The sequence below is a fragment of the Hyperolius riggenbachi genome, chromosome 10 (genome assembly GCF_040937935.1).
Source record: "Hyperolius riggenbachi isolate aHypRig1 chromosome 10, aHypRig1.pri, whole genome shotgun sequence".
NCBI classification, from domain to species: Eukaryota; Metazoa; Chordata; class Amphibia; order Anura; family Hyperoliidae; genus Hyperolius; species Hyperolius riggenbachi.
In genome coordinates, this window is record NC_090655.1 from 271,330,421 (window position 1) to 271,351,676 (window position 21,256).

At 46.5% G+C, this 21,256-nt stretch overlaps 1 protein-coding gene across 1 annotated transcript in view; it reads right to left on the reverse strand.

The window, feature by feature from the left end:
- The window catches only part of LOC137535410 (zinc finger protein 3-like), an 87,235-nt gene that overhangs the window by 44,962 nt on the left and 21,017 nt on the right, over nt 1-21,256 (reverse strand). The window contains exon 2 of the mRNA XM_068257246.1: nt 19,149-19,283. Within this exon, the coding sequence (XP_068113347.1) occupies nt 19,149-19,167 (19 nt within the window). The 5' untranslated portion in view covers nt 19,168-19,283. The remainder of the gene's footprint in view (nt 1-19,148; nt 19,284-21,256) is intronic.

The window sequence follows — 21,256 nt, forward strand, 5'->3', positions numbered from 1 at the left end:
ATTTTCAAATTTGCTTGTTTTTAATGTTCGATACTGTAATAAAGCTGTGGCCTTTTAAACTCCAATTGAGTGTCATAGCTTCTTTTACAGTAGATGGTAAGGTCGGCTCAATTGGGCCCTACCCAGGTCATGTAAGCACATCCAGCTTCCCCCCTCCCCCGGGAAAGTGAAGACGCTAGGAAGAGAAGAGATACAGACACGTGCAGGGGAGACAGCGTGTCAGAGTGCTGTGAGCTGGAGGTGCTGTGCTGTATGTATGCAATATGTATGTGTGTATGTGTATGGACCTGTGTATGAATAGCTGCTTGTGTGTATGCATTGTGAGCTGGAGGTGCTGCCATATGTATGCAATGTATGGACCTGTGTATGAATGGCTGCTTGTATGTATTATTATTATTATTATTTATTAGATTTATATAGCGCCAACATATTACGCAGCGCTGTACAATAAATAGGATTACAGACAATGATAACAGGGTTGACAGAACAATACAGGTAACAGACCATAGATACAACAATACAGGTAATAGCAATAAGATACACAACACAATGCAGATAATAGTACAATGCCAGATCATAAACTGGAATGGTAGTGGTAAAAAATTACCAGTTCCAAATTCTGGGTAAAGTGCACACAGTCAAGTATGATACACAAGGGAAGAGGGCCCTGCCAAAGGCTTACAATCTAGAGGGAGGGGCTGGTGACACAAAAGGTGGGGGTGCATCAAGAAGTTATTGCTATGTGTGCATATGTCTGGATCCACGTATAAATCGCTGTACATGTATGGTGTGTGTGTGTGTCTGTGTGTAAATGTATGTGTGCCTTTGTGATGTGCACGTACACACATATATATATATATATATATATATATATCTCGGCACCTGAAGCGTAGCTCATGAGTTGGGCACTGCTTTAGTCCACGGCATGTACACAGGGTGATTTGGGTACTGATCCTCGGCGGACCCCAAATTACGGTACTTTTCCCTCCAAGTTGCTATGACTTGGAGGGGAAATCGTATTTAGTGACTCACCCTGCGCCCAACTCACCGCCATAGATGGTGAACTAACCGCAATGTGTGCTGATCTGTTACCTCAATTATATACAGTATAAGCTGTTACTCTGTGCCTGTACTGATAGTAATCTAGCTGCATTGTGTGCTGATCGCGAATACCTCTAATGTGTACAGTATAAGCTGTTACTCTGTGGCTATACTGATGGTAAACTAGCGGCAGTGTGTGCTGATCTCTGCTACCTCCAGAATGTACAGTATAAGCTGGTACTCTGGCCCTGTACTGTTAGTAATCTAGCTGCAGCATGTGCTGATCTTTGCTACCTTCACTATGTACAGTGTAAGCTGTTACTCCTCTTACTCTGTGCCTGTACAAATAGTAATCTAGCTACAATGTGTGCTGATCTCTAATACCTCTAATGTGTACAGTATCATCTGTGACTATGTGCCTGTACTGATCGTAAACTAGCTGCAGTGTGTGCTGATCTTTGCTACCTCCAGAATTTACAGTATAAGCTGGTACTCTGGGCCTGTACTAATAGTAAACTAGCTGCAGTGTGTGATGATTCCTGCCACCCCCAGTATGTACATTATGAGACAAGACACATTTATATCATGCTTTTTTTCCTGGCAGACTCAAAGTACCAGAATTTCAACCACTAGGACGCGCACTATAGGCACTAGCAGTGTTAGGGAGTGTTTGCCCAAGGTCTGCTACTGAGTAGATCAAGCTTACTGAACTTGAAGAGCCAAGATTCTAACACAGGTCTCCTGTGTCAGAGGCAGAGCCCTTGACGAGTGCACTATCCAGCCACTACAAGCTGCTACCCTGTGCCTGTACTGATAATAAACTAGCTGAAGTGTGTGTGTGTTGGGGGGGCGCAATTTCAGTGTTTGCCATAGGTGCTATATTGCCCAGATACGCCTCTGGAAGCAGTGGAGAGAGACTAGATAAGCCAGGGGACTGTAGGGTGGACAGGGGGGAGTGAGTGGTAGGAGGAGGAGGAACATCAAGAGGTAATGCTGGGCATACACTATTCGTTTTTTTCTTATCAATCGAGCCGCTGATGGCTCAATTGATAGTAAAAAAATATCCACCAAGTCCGATGACCCACCAGATCGATTCCCCGCGGGCGGACAATAGCGGGGAATCGAGCGGAAGATGAGGAAGCGCCTGCGGGGACGAGCGGGAATCGATCCGGACGGCCGCTGGGACTCGGCGGGAGTCGATCCGGTGGCTAATCGAGCCGCAGGGTCGACTCGTGTATGCCCAGCACATGTGAGAGAGGCACAGCTGAGGGAGGCGAACTGACAGCTGGGGAGGGTAGATAACCAAGGAGACCAGTGGAGTGGACAGGAGGGAGAGGGGCATGGTGGAACAAGGAGGGACATCAGAATAGACAGTGGAGGGAAGAGAGAGCAGAGCAGATTTTTGCAGAGAGACAGGACAGACCAGAAGAGTAAACAGAAAGCCCAGTATGGCTACCTTTTGGGTGTCTCCTAGTATACAAGTGTGGACCCCCTCCACCAATCCAGCAGGGGAGGGGAGCCTCTGGTAATGTGTGCAGAGCTGGGAACTCCGGAACACAGAGCTCTTGCCACCAGAGCCCCTGAGAGATAGGAGAATCCAGCAGGGCAGGGAAACCTCTGGTAATTGATGCAGCAGGTGTGCAGAGCTGGGAACTCAGGTGCACAGAGATCTCACCACCAGAGCCCCTGAGGGCCCGTTTCCACTATCGCGAATCCGCATGTGTTGTCTGCATGCGGATTCGCATTGCCAATACAAGTGGATGGACCTGTTTCCACTTGTCCGAAGTGCTGAGCGTTTTTCTGTGCGTGAAAAATCTTCACGGCAGAGCCATCAGAATTCGCACACCGCTATGCGAATCGCACGCAATGCATTGAATAAGGAAATCGCATGCGTATTTGGCATGGGTATTTTCCCGCGATTTCGCATAGAAACTAATGTAAATTAACACAGGCAGTGACATGGTTAAAGTCGCATATACCCTAACCCATGCGAAATCGCGGCAAAATATGCATGCGGAATCGGATCCGCATGCGATTTCGTCAGCGGTGAATTACCGGCGAATCCGCACCGCAATAGTGGAAACGGGCCCTGAGAGATAGCAGAATCCAGGGGGGGGGGGGGTGTCATTAAGCCTCTGGTAATGGGTGCAGCAGGTGGGAAGGGCTGGGATGATCCTCATACACACTAAGAGAGGTTTGGCGTTTCACAGTTTAAAAAAGACTGAACAGGGTTTTCCCCAAAACAATCACTGTTAATGCTTCACTCTTTATAAAAACTGACCAAATGTCCACTAAAAAAAAGACAGGCACGCATATGCTTCACTGATATTACTTCACTCTTGCTAATTTCACATATACACTTAGGCCCCATTCACACTAGAGTGTTTTTCCGCGATTTCGGCCATCCGCTTAAATGCTAGCGCTTTTTAAAGCGCTAGCGTAATGAAACCCTATGGGCCCGTCCTTACTTGGGCGATTTGTGCTAATCGCCGCAAATCGCCAAATGCGTAGCCTGCACCATTTTCAGGCGATTTCAAGGCGAACGCGTTTCAGTGCTATAGAAGTGCAAAATGCGAGCGCGCCAAAATCGCAGCACTGTTCAGTGAATAACTCCTTCAAAACGCAGGTGTGAATAGAGCCTAAGAGAGGTTTGGTGCTTCACAGTGTAAAAAAGACTGAACAAGTTTTTCCCTAAAAAATCATGAATACATATATATGCTTCACTGTTAATGCTTCACTCTATATAAAACTAAACAAATGTCCACTAAAAACATATAACAGTCCTTTTTACACTGTGAAGCGCCAAACCTCTTATAGGGCTTGATTCACAAAGTGGTGCTAACCTACTTAGCACGTCTAAAGTCTTTAGACGTGCTAACCAGGGTGCTAAGTAGGTTAGCACCGGATTTCTCAATTGATTAACCTACTTAGCACCCTGGTTAGCACGTCTAAAGACTTTAGACGTGCTAAGTAGGCTAGCACCGCTTTGTGAATCAAGCCCATAGTGTGTATGTGAACTGATAACGAGTATCTAAAAGGATTGCTTTTTGGCATAAAACGTTTTTCCTGAAATTAACAAGAGTGAAGTGATATCAGTGAAGCAGATGCGTGCCTGTCATATTTTTTTAGTGGACATTTGGTCAGTTTTATAAAGAGTGAAGCATTAACAGTGAAGCATATATATTTATGATTTTTTGGGAACAACCTGTTCAGTCTTTTTTACACTGTGAAGAGCCAAACCTCTCTGAGGCCTAGTGCACACCGGAGCGTTTCCGCTGCGGTTTGCGATCTGCTTGCGGGTGCGGATCCGCTTGGGTAATGTATTTCAATGGGCTGGTGCACACCAGAGCGGGAGGCGTTTTGCAGAAACGCATACTCCCGGGCTGCTGCAGATTTTGGATTGCGGATGCGTTTCTGCCTCAATGTTAAGTATAGGAAAACCGCAAACCGCTCTGAAAAACGGCACTTCAGAGCGGTTTGCCAGGCGTTTTTTGTTACAGTAGCTGTTCAGTAACAGCTTTACTGTAACAATACATGAAATCTACTACACCAAAACCGCTACACAAAACCGCAAAACGCTAGCTGAAACGCTGCAGAAAAATAAGAAAAAGCGTTTCAAAATCTGCTAGCATTTTGCGGATCTGCTAGCATTTTGCGGATCTGCTAGCGGTTTTTGGTGTGCACCAGGCCTTAGTGTGTATGAGAGCTGGGATGATCACAGACCTGAATCACAAGTGATTCAAATGAGGCTTAATTAGCCCATAGGCTATGTACTGGTAGAAGAAGGGGGGACTTGCAGGGGGTGGTGACATAAGAGGGGATTCCCTCTGTCAAGCTACCTACAGGGGAGGACAAGGGTGGCTGGATGATGTAAGAGAGGATTCCCTCTGCAGTGTTACCCCCCTACCTTTGCCGGTGTAATGTCTGGTTACGCTGCCCGGAAGCTCCCTTCCACACTGAGTAGCGCGCATGCCCAGTGTGAAGTTAATGATGCTGCTAGAGGTAAAATACTAAATTTCTCCGCTCCCACACCTCTTACACTCCTCAAATTTTCAGGGTAGGGAGGGGACCCAGAGAATGACCTCTATGCCAAATTGCAGCCCCCGAGCCCCGCTGGTTCAGGAGATAGATTACAGAAACCTATCTCGGGAACCAGCGGGTCTCGGGGGCTGCAATTTGGCATAGAGGTAGTTCTGGGGGTCCCCTCCCTACCCGGAAAATTTGGGGAGTGTAAGAGGTGTGGGAGCAGAGATATTTAGTATTTTACCTCCAGCCGCATCATTCAATAGGAACTGTGGCCGCACAGTCTCCTACTGCGCATGCAGGGCAGCGCAAATCCACAGGCAGCGTAATCAGACACAACACCGGACAGGATACGAAAGGGGAGAGCTGCATGACTACAGGACATGATATGGGATCTGGCACAAAACAAATGGGGAGAGCTACAGGGTGACAGCACAAGATCTCACACCACAGGAGGCATAGTTAGAGAAAAAATAATAATACTTTATCAAGTTGTGTGCCAGTGCAGTGCAGGGCAGCAGCAGAAACCACAGCTGTCACTTTCCTGTAACAGGGCGACTGATGATGACCTCACGACACTGGGCTGCAAATCTCATTCTGTGGGCGTGAATGGGCATGTCTAACTCCAACTGTAACACCGCCCACAGAATCAGACTCTGCACCTCCCATGGAGTGAGAGCTGCAAAATGGAGGGATAGAGCTGCAAGATGGAGCCTGCCATTCTCTTTTATTCATAGTTGTATTGCACAAATACCGTATATACTCGCATATAAGCCGACCCGCATATAAGCCGACCCCCCAACTTTTACCTAAAAAAACCAGGGGAAAATGATTGACCCCCATATAAGCCGGGGGTAGGAAATGCTGGCCGCCTTATTCCCCTAGGGTGTCCCAGTATAGCTAGTAAAGTGCCCAGTATGGGTAGGTAGTGCCCCAGTATAGCTAGTATAGTGCCCCAGTTTAGCTAGTATAGTGCTCAGTATAGCTAGTATAGTGCTCAGTATAGCTAGTATAGTGCCCCAGATTAGCTAGTATAGTGCTCAGTATAGCTAGTATAGTGCTCAGTATAGCTAGTATAGTGCTCAGTATAGCTAGTATAGTGCTCAGTATAGCTAGTATAGTGCCCCAGTTTAGCTAGTATAGTGCTCAGTATAGCTAGTATAGTGCCCCAGTTTAGCTAGTATAGTGCTCAGTATAGCTAGTATAGTGCCCCAGTTTAGCTAGTATAGTGCTCAGTATAGCTAGTATAGTGCTCAGTATAGCTAGTATAGTGCTCAGTATAGCTAGTATAGTGCTCAGTATAGCTAGTATAGTGCTCAGTATAGCTAGTATAGTGCTCAGTATAGCTAGTATAGTGCTCAGTATAGCTAGTATAGTGCCCCAGTTTAGCTAGTATAGTGCTCAGTTTAGCTAGTATAGTGCTCAGTATAGCTAGTATAGTGCCCCAGTTTAGCTAGTATAGTGCTCAGTATAGCTAGTATAGTGCCCCAGTTTAGCTATTATAGTGCTCAGTATAGCTAGTATAGTACCCCAGTTTAGCTAGTATAGAGCTCAGTATAGCTAGTATAGTGCCCCAGTTTAGCTAGTATAGTGCTCAGTATAGCTAGTATAGTGCTCAGTATAGCTAGTATAGTGCCCCAGTTTAGCTAGTATAGTGCTCAGTATAGCTAGTATAGTGCCCCAGTTTAGCTAGTATAGTGCTCAGTATAGCTAGTAAAGTGCTCCGTATAGCTAGTATAGTGCTCAGTATAGCTAGTATAGTGCCCCAGTTTAGCTAGTATAGTGCTCAGTATAGCTAGTATAGTGCCCAGTGTAGTGCCCTGCCCCGCACGCTCCCTCCCTCCGTGGCCGCTGCTGCTGCTGCTACTACCTGCTTTAGGCAGCGGCCGCTTCCTAATCCGGGTTCCCCTCTTCATCCTGCGGACTCCGTAACTGTATCACAGCAGCACGCCCGGCGCTGCTGCTGTGACGATGCAGGGGCCAGGAAAGGGCGGTTCCCCTGGTAACGGCGATGCGCCGTTACCAGGGGAACCGCACTTTCCTGCCCCCTGCATCGTCACAGCAGCAGCGCCGGGCCCGCTGCTGTGATACAGTTACGGAGTCCGCAGGATGAAGAGGAGAACCCGGATTAGGAAGCGGCCGCTGAAGCAGGTAATTTAGCAGCAGCGGCGGCCGCGGAGGGAGGGAGGGGGCGAGCGGGTGGGCGGGCGGGGGGCGCAGACCACCACCCACGACTTGCATACAAGCCGACCCCCCAACTTTTGGCCCCCTTTTTGGGGGTCAAAAATTCGGCTTGTATGCGAGTATATACGGTATATCTACTTTTATATTGCCCTTCACAAGTGTTTTGTGTCTAATCATTCATTTTAAAGGGAGAAGGAGGCTCAATTTAGTGACTTTTTTTTGGTTCAGTTCCTCTTTAAGGGGTCTTTTCGTCCGCCCAACATAAAGCTTCCCACATGGGCAGGTCAGCAAGTATACAACATACTTGGTTTCACACGTGATAAATTGTTTTATATTATGATTTTCCTCCCCAAAATTTAGCTGGACCCTTGGTGTTAAGCTACATGTCCTGCAGGGTAAACACTTTCTGCATTTATAAAAACCCACCTCCCCAAAGGAACTCAACCCCTGGAATTGTGGTTCATCAATTGCAGAAAGTGTTTACCCCGCAGGACATGTAGCTTAACACCAAGGGTCCATCTAAATTTTGGGGAAGAAAATCATAATATAAAACAATTTATCACATGTGAAACCAAGTATGTTGTATACTTGCTGACCTGCCCATGTGGGAAGCTTTATGTTGGGCGGACGAAAAGACCCCTTAAAGAAAGGATTGGGGAGCTTATCACCAATATAAGAAATGGGGTAGAAGAGCATTCGGTCTCTAATCATTTCAGGATCCATCACCAGCAAGATCCTGCAGGATTACTGTTCTGCGGGATTGAAAGGAATTTGGGGAATTGGAGGGGGTCACATAGGATTAGGAGTATATCTCAAGCAGAAACTAAATGGATCTTCAAACTGAATTGTATGTAACCTATAGGTTTGAATATCGAACTGGATCTAAATTGTTTTATTACTGATGATTAGCATAAGGGTATATATTTTTAATTTGTAGGATTGATGAGGTGTATAAGAATGGAGCTGATGTTGGTTGGATGAGGCTGGGGTCCTCCTTTAGATCGCTGCCGGGCTGGTGGCTGCATTTAGCAGCCATCATGTGTGGTGGTGGATTGGGGATGACCTTAATCATTGGCCATTCTCAGGTTATGTTTGTTTTGTTTTTTAACTTTTTTTTAATATGTTTTATATATTTTTACCTGATGTAATATGATGTTTAATTTTAATTTAATTTTTTGAATTTATCTGTATAAGTAGTATATGGTAGATGATTGATGCAACAAAATTGTAAGATCGGTGGGGTCCGCAGCCCATTCATCAGAAGTAGATTTGATTATCCGTTTGTTTTGTTGATAATATTTGGAACAGGAGAGATTTATACGTACCTTCCTTGCGTTCCTCTTGTCTTCTTCCGCGTTCCACAGTGGGTAATTCCACAATGGACGCTTGTATTTATACTTCACCTCTCCGTGCGCTCCAAGCGGCGGAAGGATGGAAGATGACGCGGCGGAAATGACGTCACGTATCTCCGCAATGATTGGAGGTGCGTCGGGTGCGCCGCGTCTTCTGTATTTAAATGCCGGCTCTTTCACCACTCGGTTCTCCGAGCTCCTGATGACGCTATTGCGAAACCTGGTCGAGCGGAGGATTGGTGGATCGGAAAGCGGTACCCCACGTATTGATTGATTATATGCGCTATACTGCTGTGGGTCCCTTTCAAAGGGCCCAGGAGTGAGTATCTTGTATACACTGTTTTATTGAATAAATGTTTGTACTTTTAAACGGAGTACACTTAGATCTTTATTCATTTGTCATGCATATGCTGGGAATGTCTATTTGCTGAGGAAGGAGGCTGGACATATCAGCGTAGAAGACAGAAGCAGGAAATGGTGATTGAGGTGGCATATATATATACATACGCTTCAGACCTTATAATCTGGGTCTTACTAAGAGCTGGTAAGCCTGCACTTTGAAGGGTGTTGATGTGGAATTGTATGGAGTCTGAGGACGTTTAACTTTGCAAGCTTTATGGGACTTGTTCTGATCCAAGAAGGACATTTTATATTTCTCTTGCGCGGATATATTGCTCATTCAAATATCATTAAAGATAGTCAGGGAGCTGCTGAGAAGATACAGATTGGAAATGGACCAGATGCAGCATCTGCGTAACTTTGCATATAATCCTACTAATATTATAAATTTAAAAGTTTGGATGCTTGTTACTGGCAGCCCCGTTTCTATGGGCGTGCAAAACATGAAATCGACCAGGGTGCATGATTGTGTGGTCAGGTGAGCAGGCGCGGCAGCCGGGGGAGCGGACATAATAGTTACAACTCACCTTTTTCAGCCGTTCCCCCGCAGCTTCAATGTCTTTCCTCTCCCGGCGTCCGTTGCATGGTAACAGCGCCCCCTGTGATGACATACCGCATGTCATCACAGGGAGCGCTGTTACTAATGAGATAGATGCCGGGAAAGGAAGGACATTGAAGCTGCGCGGGTTCGGCGGAAGCAGGTGAGTTATAACCATTATGTCCACTCCCCCCGCCTACCACACAACTGCGGGAACCTACCTAACTAACCTAAACTGCGGGAACCTACCTATCTAACCTATACAGGGGGCACCTACCCATCTAACCTATACTGGGGGAACCTACCTAACCTAAACTGCGGGAACCTGCCTATCTAGCCTAAACTGCGGTAACCTACCTATCCAGCCTAAACTGCGGGAACCTACCTAACTAACCTAAACTGCGAGAGCCCACTCATCTAGCCTATACTGGGGGAACCTACCTATGTAATCTATACTGTAGGCACCTACCTATCTAATCTAAACTGGGGGAACCTACCTATCTAACCTATACTGTGGGAACCTACCTATCTAACCTATACTCGGGGAACCTACCTATCTAACCTATACTGCACTCCCCTACATATCTAACCTATACTGTAGGCACCTACCTATCTAAACTATACTGGGGCACCTACCTAACTAACCCATACTGGTGGTAACTATACGGGCTACCCTATACTGGAGGCACCTACGTAGCTAACCTATACTGCAGGCACCTATGCCTGGCTCCATGGGGGGGAGGGGGGGCCCGAATTTTACACCCTCACCCTGGGTGAAATTTAGCTGAATGGATTTGAATGAAATTTGGCGCACACATAGTACATTACCTGAAAAAACATATAGGATACTTTTTATCCCCACAACCAAAAAGTGGGTGGAAACAAATACAAATTTCACTGGAAAAATGTAAACTGCAGCCATTCTTAAACTGTTAATGGCAGGGTTCTCAATTTTGCACAGTTGGTGACTGAGTGACTGGGATTAATATTCAGAAAAGTGAGTGGAGCCTAAAAAAAGCCAATCAAAATTGACCTATTGATTTTCAAAGGGGATATTTCATTGCTGCCTTTCTTGCACGGTTAATGGCACAAGCCCCAAACCTGGTACAGTTGGTCAATGAGTGACTGGGGTTCAAATTCAGAAAAAGGGGTGGAGCCACAAACTGCCAATCAGATTTATTTAATTTCAATGCAAATTATCGATGCCAAAGACCGCAAAGCTCACAAACTAGGTCATTGAGTAACTGCTTGTTCACAGGAGTTTTCTGGATTTTTTTAAGTGCAGGCGATTTGTACAAAATCGCCCTAAAAGTGCTTACACTATGCTTTCCAATGAGATAGTTCTCATTGGGGCGTTCCGTTTGCTTGCCGCTGACTAAAGCGCTGCATGGACCATTTTCAGGGAGATTTGCCCTGAATGGAAGGTATAGGAAAACCGCAAAACGCTTACAAAATCGCTGTGTGCAGCGATTGCGTTTTTAAGAATAAATACATTGTATTCTTTTCCTGGTTAAAGAGTGCACTTCCTGACTTGCGTCGGGGGGTGAATTAAAAAACCGCTCTGGAAAAGCGCTTAGAAAATGTGAACAAGGCCTAATTGTGTGTTAGGGTTAGAAAAAGTGGGCGGAGCCAACACCAGCCAAACACATACCCGGCCAACGCTGGGCCATCAGCTAGTTTGAATATAATTTGCCCACGTTGTGCAGCTGCGCCTCTAGTGAATACTCCAAATTTTTATTAAAGAGAACCCGAGGTGGGTTTGAAGAATATTATCTGCATACAGAGGCTGGATCTGCCTATACAGCCCAGCCTCTGTTGCTATCCCAAACCCCCCTAAGGTCCCCCTGCACTCTGCAATCCCTCATAAATCACAGCCACGCTGCTGACAAACAGCTTGTCAGAGCTGGCTGTGTTTATCTCTATAGTGTCAGTCTGCTGCTCTCCCCGCCTCCTGCAGAACTCCAGTCCCCGCCTGCATCCCTTCCCTCCCTGCTGATTGGAGGGAAGGGACGGGGGCAGGGACCGGAGCTATGAAGGAGGCGGGGGAGCAGCTGAGACTGACACTACAGATGTAAACACAACCTCACAGCATGGCTGTGATTTATGAGGGATTGCAGAGTGCAGGGGGACCTTAGTCGGGTTTGGGATAGCAACAGAGGCTGGGCTGTATAGGCAGATCCAGCCTCTGTATGCAGATAACATTCTTTAAACACACCTCGGGTTCTCTTTAAAAACAAGCCTGTTTAGGACCTAGAATGGGGTGAAAAATAGGTGAAAAAGACCTGATCGCAGCATGTAGTATTTGTGAGATACGCTTCTTTTATATTGATATTTGGTACGCATATTTTATTTGGGGCTGCCGAGCCAGATTAAAAAGCATTTTTACGCTATGAAGAGCACTTGTGTGTTATGCTTACAGATACTGGAGGTTTATTGATACGCATAGAAACCAGAAGGAATCTGGTGAGCAGGGAACTGGAGGGGGAGTGGATGTCCCCGTCCCGCATGTGGTGGTAGTGACCTTTGGCACAGTGTGTTTGGTACAAGGGTGTACTGTGCTTAACAAGTTACCCGCTATGCACCTGCTCTTTCCATTCTAGGTCCTAAACAGGCTTGTTTTTTCATCAAAAGTTGGAGTATTCACGAGAGGCGCAGCTGCACAACGTGGACTTTGGAGTGAGGAAAGGACTTTTGTTTGACCTCTATAGGCAGCACACAGCTAACTAGAACTTGGTGATATTGAGGTGGTAAGCGCTGTATCATTTTTGATAAATGAATATAATTTGCACCATCTCAGAGTTATTGGCATGTCACTGACCATCACTAGTTAGCAGCCTGATAGAGAACTGCAAAAGGTTGTGGTCATTACAGGCGGCCAATCACATAACAATAACTTTGCATGCAAATTTTCTGTATCTTGGAATTTGGAAAATTAATTTCCTGAGAAATGTGATTAGCTGCATAGAATTTACATGACATTTGCATACAATTACAGAGTTATTTTCATCTCATTAACCTCCCCACACAAAGCATTGGCTGCACATGGAAAAGCAGTAAATTGTAGAGCTTGATGAGCACAGTGCAAGCAATGTGGTACTCTTATGGCAACAGACCTATATGTACTTATAGCAAGAGATCTGTGCTATGTTTGTAAAGCAATGTGGTGTCACTTAAAGAGAAACTCCAACCAAGAGTTGAACTTTATCCTAATCAGTAGCTGATACCCCCTTTTACATTAAAAATAGAATGATTTTCACAAACAGACCATCAGGGGGCGCTGTGTGACTGATTTTGTGCTGAAACCCCTCCCACAAGAAGCTCTGAATACCGCGGTACTCCTGGCAAACTGCCACAATGTAACAATGTTCACAGACAGGAAATGGCTGTTTACAGCTGTCTGTAACAGTCAGACCAGCTAGAAACAGCTAAATAACCTGCCCACAGTAACAATGTCACCATGTAATAAATGTCAGAATGTGAATCTGGGAGAGGAAAGATTTTACAATGAGCAAACACTGACTAAATCATTTATACATGATTATTGTAAAAATGAAGCACTTTCTTATTACATTATTTTCACTGGAGTTCCTCTTTAAGGGGCCCATACATCACGCGACTTGGCAGCCTATCAACCACCTGATTCGATTATTATAATAGAATTGGATGAAAATCAGTGCCACCAAGTGCATGCCCGACTGACAATGCGACCAATATCGGGATGAAAATTGGTCACATTCTCGATCGCATATGCTGCAAAATGTTGGGTCAACTTGCTCGATTGGGTGGGAATGGCGTGCAACTTTGCGACGATTGACAATGCGATGAAACCCTCGGGTGCTGTTCCCCCAATGAAAAATGTTCCCCCGGTGCCCAGTGTAACGTATGCATTAGCTGTCCACGTCCTGTGCTTGTCCCTCCCACACTGCTCCGGGCGCATTCTCCTCTCCATATACGCACGCCCGTCGGGGTGGTGGGGTGGCGAGGCGGCAGATGCGGCGCACAAGGCCAATTCTGAATCGATTCAGATTGTACCTTTATCTCTCTCTCTTGTTCCTAATTGTGCAGATGCACATATGACATTACACAACATGAAATTATTGGAGCGGTGAGGTAGGGGAATTATCCATTTATGTCATGGGAACCCAAACCACTAACACTTCTGTAGTTCTTAGGGCTCGTTTAAACTACGTTTTTTTCCATTTTTTAAGTGCTAATCATTTTCAAAATTGCCCTGAGAGCTCTTGTGCCATGATTCTCTATGACAGAGTTCACATCTGAGCGGTTCGTTTCCGATCTGCTCAGAAAAGCTGTGCATGGGCCATTTTTGAGGAGCTTTTGCCTCAATGGAAGGTATAGGAAAAACGCAAACTCACAAAATCGCTTTGTGTAGCGATTGCGTTTGATCCGGGAAAAGAATAAATACAATGTATTTATTCTTAAAAACGCAAAGAGTTCACTTCCTGACTGACATCTGGAAGTGGAAAACTGCAATCGCTCGGCAAAACCACTTAGAAAAGCGGTAAAAATATTATAGATAGATATATACACATATACATACACACACACACACACACACACACACACACACACACACACACACACACACACACAGCGCAGGTAATCGTTGAGAATAGGATAAAAAAAAAAAAAAAAAAAAATGTGAACAAGGCCTAACAGACGTCAATCCCTCCCCCTTCCCTGTGAGGCTGTACATCGTAACGCTGATCTCCCAGCCCCTGCCAGTTCTGCAGGCACAGCACAGCCCTCCACACCACAGTGCACACTAGCTATAAGCTGGCTGGAGGGAGGGGCCTCGGAGATCTCACAGAGCTACAGCCAGCAGCCTCACAGGGGAGGGGGAGGAGCCTCGGAGATCTCACGGAGCTACAACCAGCAGCCTTAACCATACAATTTTTTAAATAGCTGTTCAATTTAAGAACTGCAATCAATTTTTCTGACTGATTGTAACATTTCAAAAATATGACCAATGTACCACACACGTATGTTCAATTTTGTCCCCAATTATGATAAAAATGATTGGAAAATCAGAGAAAATTGCTAGGGTGTGTATATTAATACATTGACAATCTAACACACACCATACAATCTTTAGAAAGATTGAAGAAAAATATCTGGCATTCCAGTTCGATTAAAATCGAAAAAAAAACGGGAAATCCGATCGGATTGTTCAGTCTAATGAAAAAAAAGCTTTCGATTTTTTCGGGAGATCCGATAGTTTTTATCGAATTGCCGTAAAATCGGATCATTTTATTGTATCGTGTGTGGCCACCTTTACAGGTGGGGGGGAGGGACCTTCAGAGATCTCACAGAGCTACAGCCAGCAGCCTCACAGGCGGGGGAAGAGACCTTCGGAGATCTCACAGAGCTATAACCAGCAGCCTCAGAGGGGGGGGGGGAGCCTCGGAGATCTCACAGAGCTATAGCCAGCAGCCTCACAGCGAGAGGGGGGGGGGGGAGCCTCGGAGATCTCAGAGCTACAGCAAGCAGCCTCACAGCGAGGAGGGGGGGGGGAGGAGCCTCGGAGATCTCACAGTGTTACAGCCAGCAGCCTCCCAGGGGAGGGGGAGGACCTCGGGGATCTAACAGAGTTATGCTAGAAATACACCATACTTTTTTTCAGCAGATGGTTTGATAGATAATTTCCGACATGTCCGATCTTATTTTCTGATCGATTTCTCATAGAAGTGAATATAAATTGATAAGAAAAATTGATGGGAAAAAATAAGATCAGACAGTAAAGCGACTGAAATATCTCATGGTGTATTCCCAGCATTACAGCCAGCAGCCTCCCAGGGAGGGGGGAGGGAGTGACGTCAGCTAGAAATCAGCTGCTACAGTTGGACTCTGCAGGGAATGGATAGCACCACTGTCAGTAACTGAGCTGGTGAGGAGAGTCCCACTCTTGAATTTAGGCTGATCAGTGTACAGATTAGATGTCACCAGTCAATTTAACCTTTTCATCTTCAACATTGCTCATCTTGTACAAATCATAATAACTGAAAACAAGTAATTCCCAATAGTGCCCTTTTAAATGTCCCCCCGGTGGCCAGTGTAAGTGATACATTACCTGTCCGGGGCTTCCGCTTGTCCCCTGCTGGCTCTGGGCGCACTCTGTTCTCTATACACGCTAATCACATGATTGCCTAGTAACGTGGCCGGGTGTGATGTCTGATGTCATGTGCCCTTAAAGAGACACTGAAGTGAGTTTATTTACCTTTTATTCTTACATAGCCATGTCCTTCATTAAATTCCATGCAGAATCGCCCCATTCCCACGACAGAACAAGTTATTTTTGACCCAATTGGTAAAACCTACGAATTTGAAGGTCACAGGTTGTGCTGCCCTGAAGCTGCAGGAAGAGTCAGAGCTGTGCGCAGTAGCTCCGCCTCTTACACAAGTCAATCTAGCAGATCTCCGCCTCTCCCAGACCCCATCAGCCCTCTGTCATGCTTTATACCGCCCCCCTCATGCGCACGACACCACCCTCGCTCTGTATCCAGTACGATAGTTGGAGCAGGGTGGCGCGGACTAACGTGCATGACCAGGCGCATATCATTACCATAAAATTAGTCCGGCTGGAGCCGCGACCCAGAAACAGGAAAAATGTGTCCCGGCCATTTTATCCAGGAAGTCCTGGATTTTAAAACCTTATAAAACGAAAGGGCTCTGAGGGGCTGTAAGAAGGGGGAGAGCGTCTATAAAGTAAGTGCTTCACAGACTTTTTTTTTTTTTTTTTTAAAGGGGAACTGAAGAGATAGGTATATGGAGGCTGCCATGCTTATTTCCTTTTAATCAATACCAGTTGCCTGGCAGCCCTGCTGGACTATTTCTCTGCAGTAGTATCTGAATAACACCAGAAACAAGCATACAGCTAGTCTTGTCAGATCTGACTTTAAAGTCTGAAACACCTGATCTGCTGAATGCTTGTTCAGGGTCTATGGCTAATAGTATTAGAGGCAGAGGGTCAGCAGGGCTGCCAGGCAACTGGTATTGCTTAAAAGGAAACAAACATGGCAGCCTCCATATACCTCTCTTTCAGTTCCCCTTTAAATAGAATTTCACTTCAGACTCTCTTTAATAGGCAAACAATTGGGGCGTGTGTGTAGAGAGAGCGGAGAGCACCCAGAGCCAGAGGGGACAAGCTGAGGCCATAGACAGGTAATGTATCACTTACACTGGGAACGGGGGGGGGGGGTTACGACAAGCAGAGGCCACAGACAGGTAATGTATCACATACACTGGGCACTGTGGGGGGGGCATGTATGGAGAGCGGAGAGCGCCCAGAGCCAGCAGGGACAAGCGGAAACCGCTGGGCACTGAGGGGGACATTTAACATTGGGGGGCAGCGCTGGGGGTTTCATCGATCGTCCCAAAATTGCACGCCACGCACCTGATGGAGCAAGTCAACCCAACATCTTGCAGCACGTGCTATTGACTTATGCCACCTATTTGTCCTGAAATTGGTTGCACTGTCTGTCGGGCATGCACTTGGCATCACAGAATTTCATCTGATTCGATTATAATAATCAAATCAGATGGCTGACCGGCCGCCAAGTCGCCTGATGTATGGATACCTTTAGAGGCAGAGGTTTAGCAGGACTGCCAGGCAGTGTGCATTGTTTAAAAAGAAAAAAAAAATATGTCAGCCTCCATGTCTCTCACTACAGGTGTGCTTTAATTAGATTAACATTAAACTTAGTGGAGGAACAGAAATGTGCATGGGGATTGCTTTAGGAGGCCGTGTTCCTCTGTAAAGTTACAATAGGGAATGAAGAGAATAGTGGTCATATTTAATGTGCAAGCATGTGAGGGTAGTTAGGGTTAATGACACTGCAATATGTTGGGGGTACAGATGCATTGGGAGCAGTTCACCAGCATCAGCACAAGGATACAGTAAGTGGGGAAGTGGATACTGGTCACTAGGAACACATGCAAGGCAGCCAGGTGATGGGAGACAAATACGGAGATGGCACAGAGTGGGAATGAGGACACAGATATGGTTATGCAGGAATGGATTACACACAACCAAGGGGCAGACCCGATTGCTCCAGGCAGCCATGCAGTTTATCTTGCATGTCGGAGGGAATGCGCATGTCACAAGGCAGCTCATCACCTTTCACATCATAACAGCTCTTTAGTAATGGCTTCTGCACCAATGGAGTAGGATGTGTAAGGATCCACTGTGGAGTAACAAGTATTTGCAAACACTCCACACGATCCGCACCATCAACAAGTCCACTTTATTAAATCCATAAAATACATATTAAAATCCATGTGGGTAAGTATCTGATGCCGCACAAGAGTCTTGGACTCCCTCCGTCCTTTGTCAAATCATAAAGAACCCTCAGTGTGCACCTGAATGTCATCCTGGCCCCTCCTCCACAGCCTCCAGAGTAACCTTCTCGCTGTCACCCATTTCTGCTAAGCGGAACCCTCTGCCTGCCTTAGCTAGCACCCTCACCTGTCTCTCCCACCCATCACCTACTGTCAGCTGCAGCCAGAACCCTCACCTGTCTCACCATCCCTCACCCTCTGCCAGCACCCTCACCCGTCTCACACCCATCACCTACTGCCAGCCTCAGCCAGCACCCTCACCTGTCTCTCCCACCCATCACCCTCTGCCAGCCTCAGCCAGCACCCTCACCTGAGACAGAGAGACTCCCACCCATCACCCAGCAACAGCCACCATGTCAGCAACTGCCAGCATCCTCACCTCTCTCTCTCTCACCATCCATCACCCTCTGCCAGCACTCATCTCATGTCTCAGCCAGCACCATCATCTCTTACCACCCTCTGCCAGCCTCCTCACCTATCTCTCCCACTGTCAGCTTCAGCCAGCACCCTCACCTGTCTATCCCACCCATCACCCTCTGCCAGCACCCTCACCTGTCTCTCTCACCCTCATCTGCCTCTCTCCATCCAGCTCCCCTAGCCAACCTCACCCAGCAGTGGTGTAGCAATAGGGGTTGCACAGGGCTCGACCACACCAGGGCCCTGTAGGGCCTTCCCTCAACCTCAGTATTAGCTCTTTATTGGGACCCAATGTAAAACCTGCACTGGGGCCCCTAGCTCCTTAGCTACGCCACTGACACCCAGCACCCTCATTCCCCAAGCGTGTGTGCGCACATACACTCACTAAGGGTACTTTGCAGAGATGGAGTAGCAATAAGGGGTACTTGGTTTAAAAATAGTTGAGAAACACTGTTGTATACCATATGCCGGGCCGGTTCTAGACTGTTTGCCACCTGAGGCAAACTTGTGATGATGCACTCCCCCCCCCCCCCCCCCGCATTTGTAAAGAGCACACGGCACCTGCCAGAGGAAGGGGGGGCACGATTTCTCTCTTCCTTCCCTCCTGGGGTCCCCCTCCGGTGCTCTTCCCCCTCTATTCAGAACAGCTTACCTGTGCCTCCGGATAAGGCTATAGTCCACAACTGCAATGGAAGAAAGATCTGGGCACCAGGAAAGTTGTGTTGGTGGTCTGACAGATGTTTCGCGAGTCTAACTCGCTTCTTCAGAGACCAGCACAGCAGTGCTACAAAACACAGCAATATATACATGAAGTTAGGCAATTAACAGGAGGAACTTACCGTTGCAACTATTTCCCATTACTGGACGCCAACCCCTCCAGCGTGCATAACGCAAAACAGTATCAATGGGAAAGCCGTTGTGTGTCAGCCTCGTTAGTAACCATGGCGACAACGCTGCATCGGGATCCGTCCTGCCTGGAAAATACAAAGGAAATTAGGTTAAAAACAGTGTTAAAAAAAAACAAAAAAGAAAACAAAACAAAAAAAACACACAACTTGGCCAGCAAATATATACAGAACACGCATGAAAGATTGTTATCAACTAAGGGTTACATAAAAAGGTCCCAGCATATACCTATAACAGAAACAGATAGGCTCACAGAGAATGAGAATAAAAAGGAACAAAGGTGGAGCAAAAAAAATCTAAAGAAAGGAGGAGGAGGAAAAAACTATGGCTGCAAGCTAAATACAGCGCTTAGGTGGCGTGGCAGCACAGTGGCGTAGTGGATAGCACTCTTTGCCTTGCATCGCTGGGTCCCCAGCTCAAATCCCAGCAAGGTCAACATCTGCAAGGAGTTTGTATGTTCTCCCTGTGTCTGTGTGGGTTTCCTCTGGGCACTGGTTTCCTCCCACATTCCCCCAAAAATACAGAATTTCATTGGCTTCCCCCTAAAATTGGCCCTAGACTACGATGCATGCACTACACAATGCATACACAGACATATGACTATGGTAGGGACTATATTGTCAGGCCCTCTGAGGGAAAGTTGGGGACAACACAATATATACTTTGTACAGCGCTGCGTAATATGTTGGCGCTGTAAAAATACTGCTTCTAGAACTGTAGCAGACACAAAACAGTAAAAGTCATGCAGAAAGCAAATGGGTAGTCTGGCACTACCAGCAGAAACGCAGTGTTCTCCCCAGGCCCTTTTAGCCGCGTGCTCCACCCGACTAGTTTTGGTGAGCACCCGGCTGTCATCGGCTCCCCTCCTTTTCTGCTAGCAATCGATTCCTTCCACACTGCACAGCAATTTTATCTCTCCTCCTAATTGAAAAGCAGCAGCCAGTCCTTAGAGAGCAGACACCACAAGGTCCAGACAGTGCAAGTTGCAGACAGCCTCCACTGTGTCCCTCTGTTTCACCTCTCACACCCAGTGCATCCTTCTGTCCCCATGTGCCACTGTCAGGAGTGTCAAAGCATTAATAGCAGAAAAAGGGGCCACATCTGGCTAACTGAACAGTGGAATGGGGCACATTAGGCTAATTGTGGAAAGGGGGTACATCTAAACAGCAATTGTACATTTGGCACCACCCATGACCACACCCACATTCTGATGCATAACCACATCCATTTTGTCTAAAGCTGGATCTCCACCATAAGTGCTTTTCTGAGCGCCTGCCGAGTGCAAATCACTCCCTTTCACTTTCATTAAAACCGCTGTAAAAATCACTTATTAAAAAAAAAACGATGCTTATGCAATATGCGCGAATGTGGTGATTTTTCTGTGATTTTAATGAAAGTGAATGGGAGTGATTTTTAAAAAGCACCCAGAAAGTGCCCCACAATCACAAGTGCTCAGAAAAGCGCTTATACTGTGGAATTAAAGGAGACACAAAACAATATTTGTCTCCAGGCGCTGAAAATCTTACTGCAGCAGAAAAGCATAGCGCAGCAGAAGCAGTGCGCTCACCTCTCGTCTGGAGTCCAGCGCTCTGCGACCATCCTGTCTGTCTCCTGCACCCTCTAGTGCTGGCACCTCACTCTCCTCATGTTGTGGACTCTGCCAGAAAGGTGAGATCCCAGCCTCTGCTGCACTATACTCTGCATTTACACACTGGGCATGGGGAGTGCGGGAAGGGGGTGCGCCATGAAATGTGACAGGATCGGTGGGTTGTTTGTATCTTAGGGACTCCCTATACCTCCTGATATGGCTGAGGAAAGCGGATATTATTATTAGGATTTAGTATTTATATAGTGCCGACATCTTATGCAGCATTATACATATTGTCTTGTCACTAACTATCCCTTGGAGGAGCTCACAATCTAGTCCCTACCATAGTCATTTGTCTATGTATGTATCGTGTGCTGTAGTGGACAGCATGTGTCTCCTTATATGGCACATGGCTTATATTCTCGTGTGTGTGTGGCGTCTCGGAGCTATTAT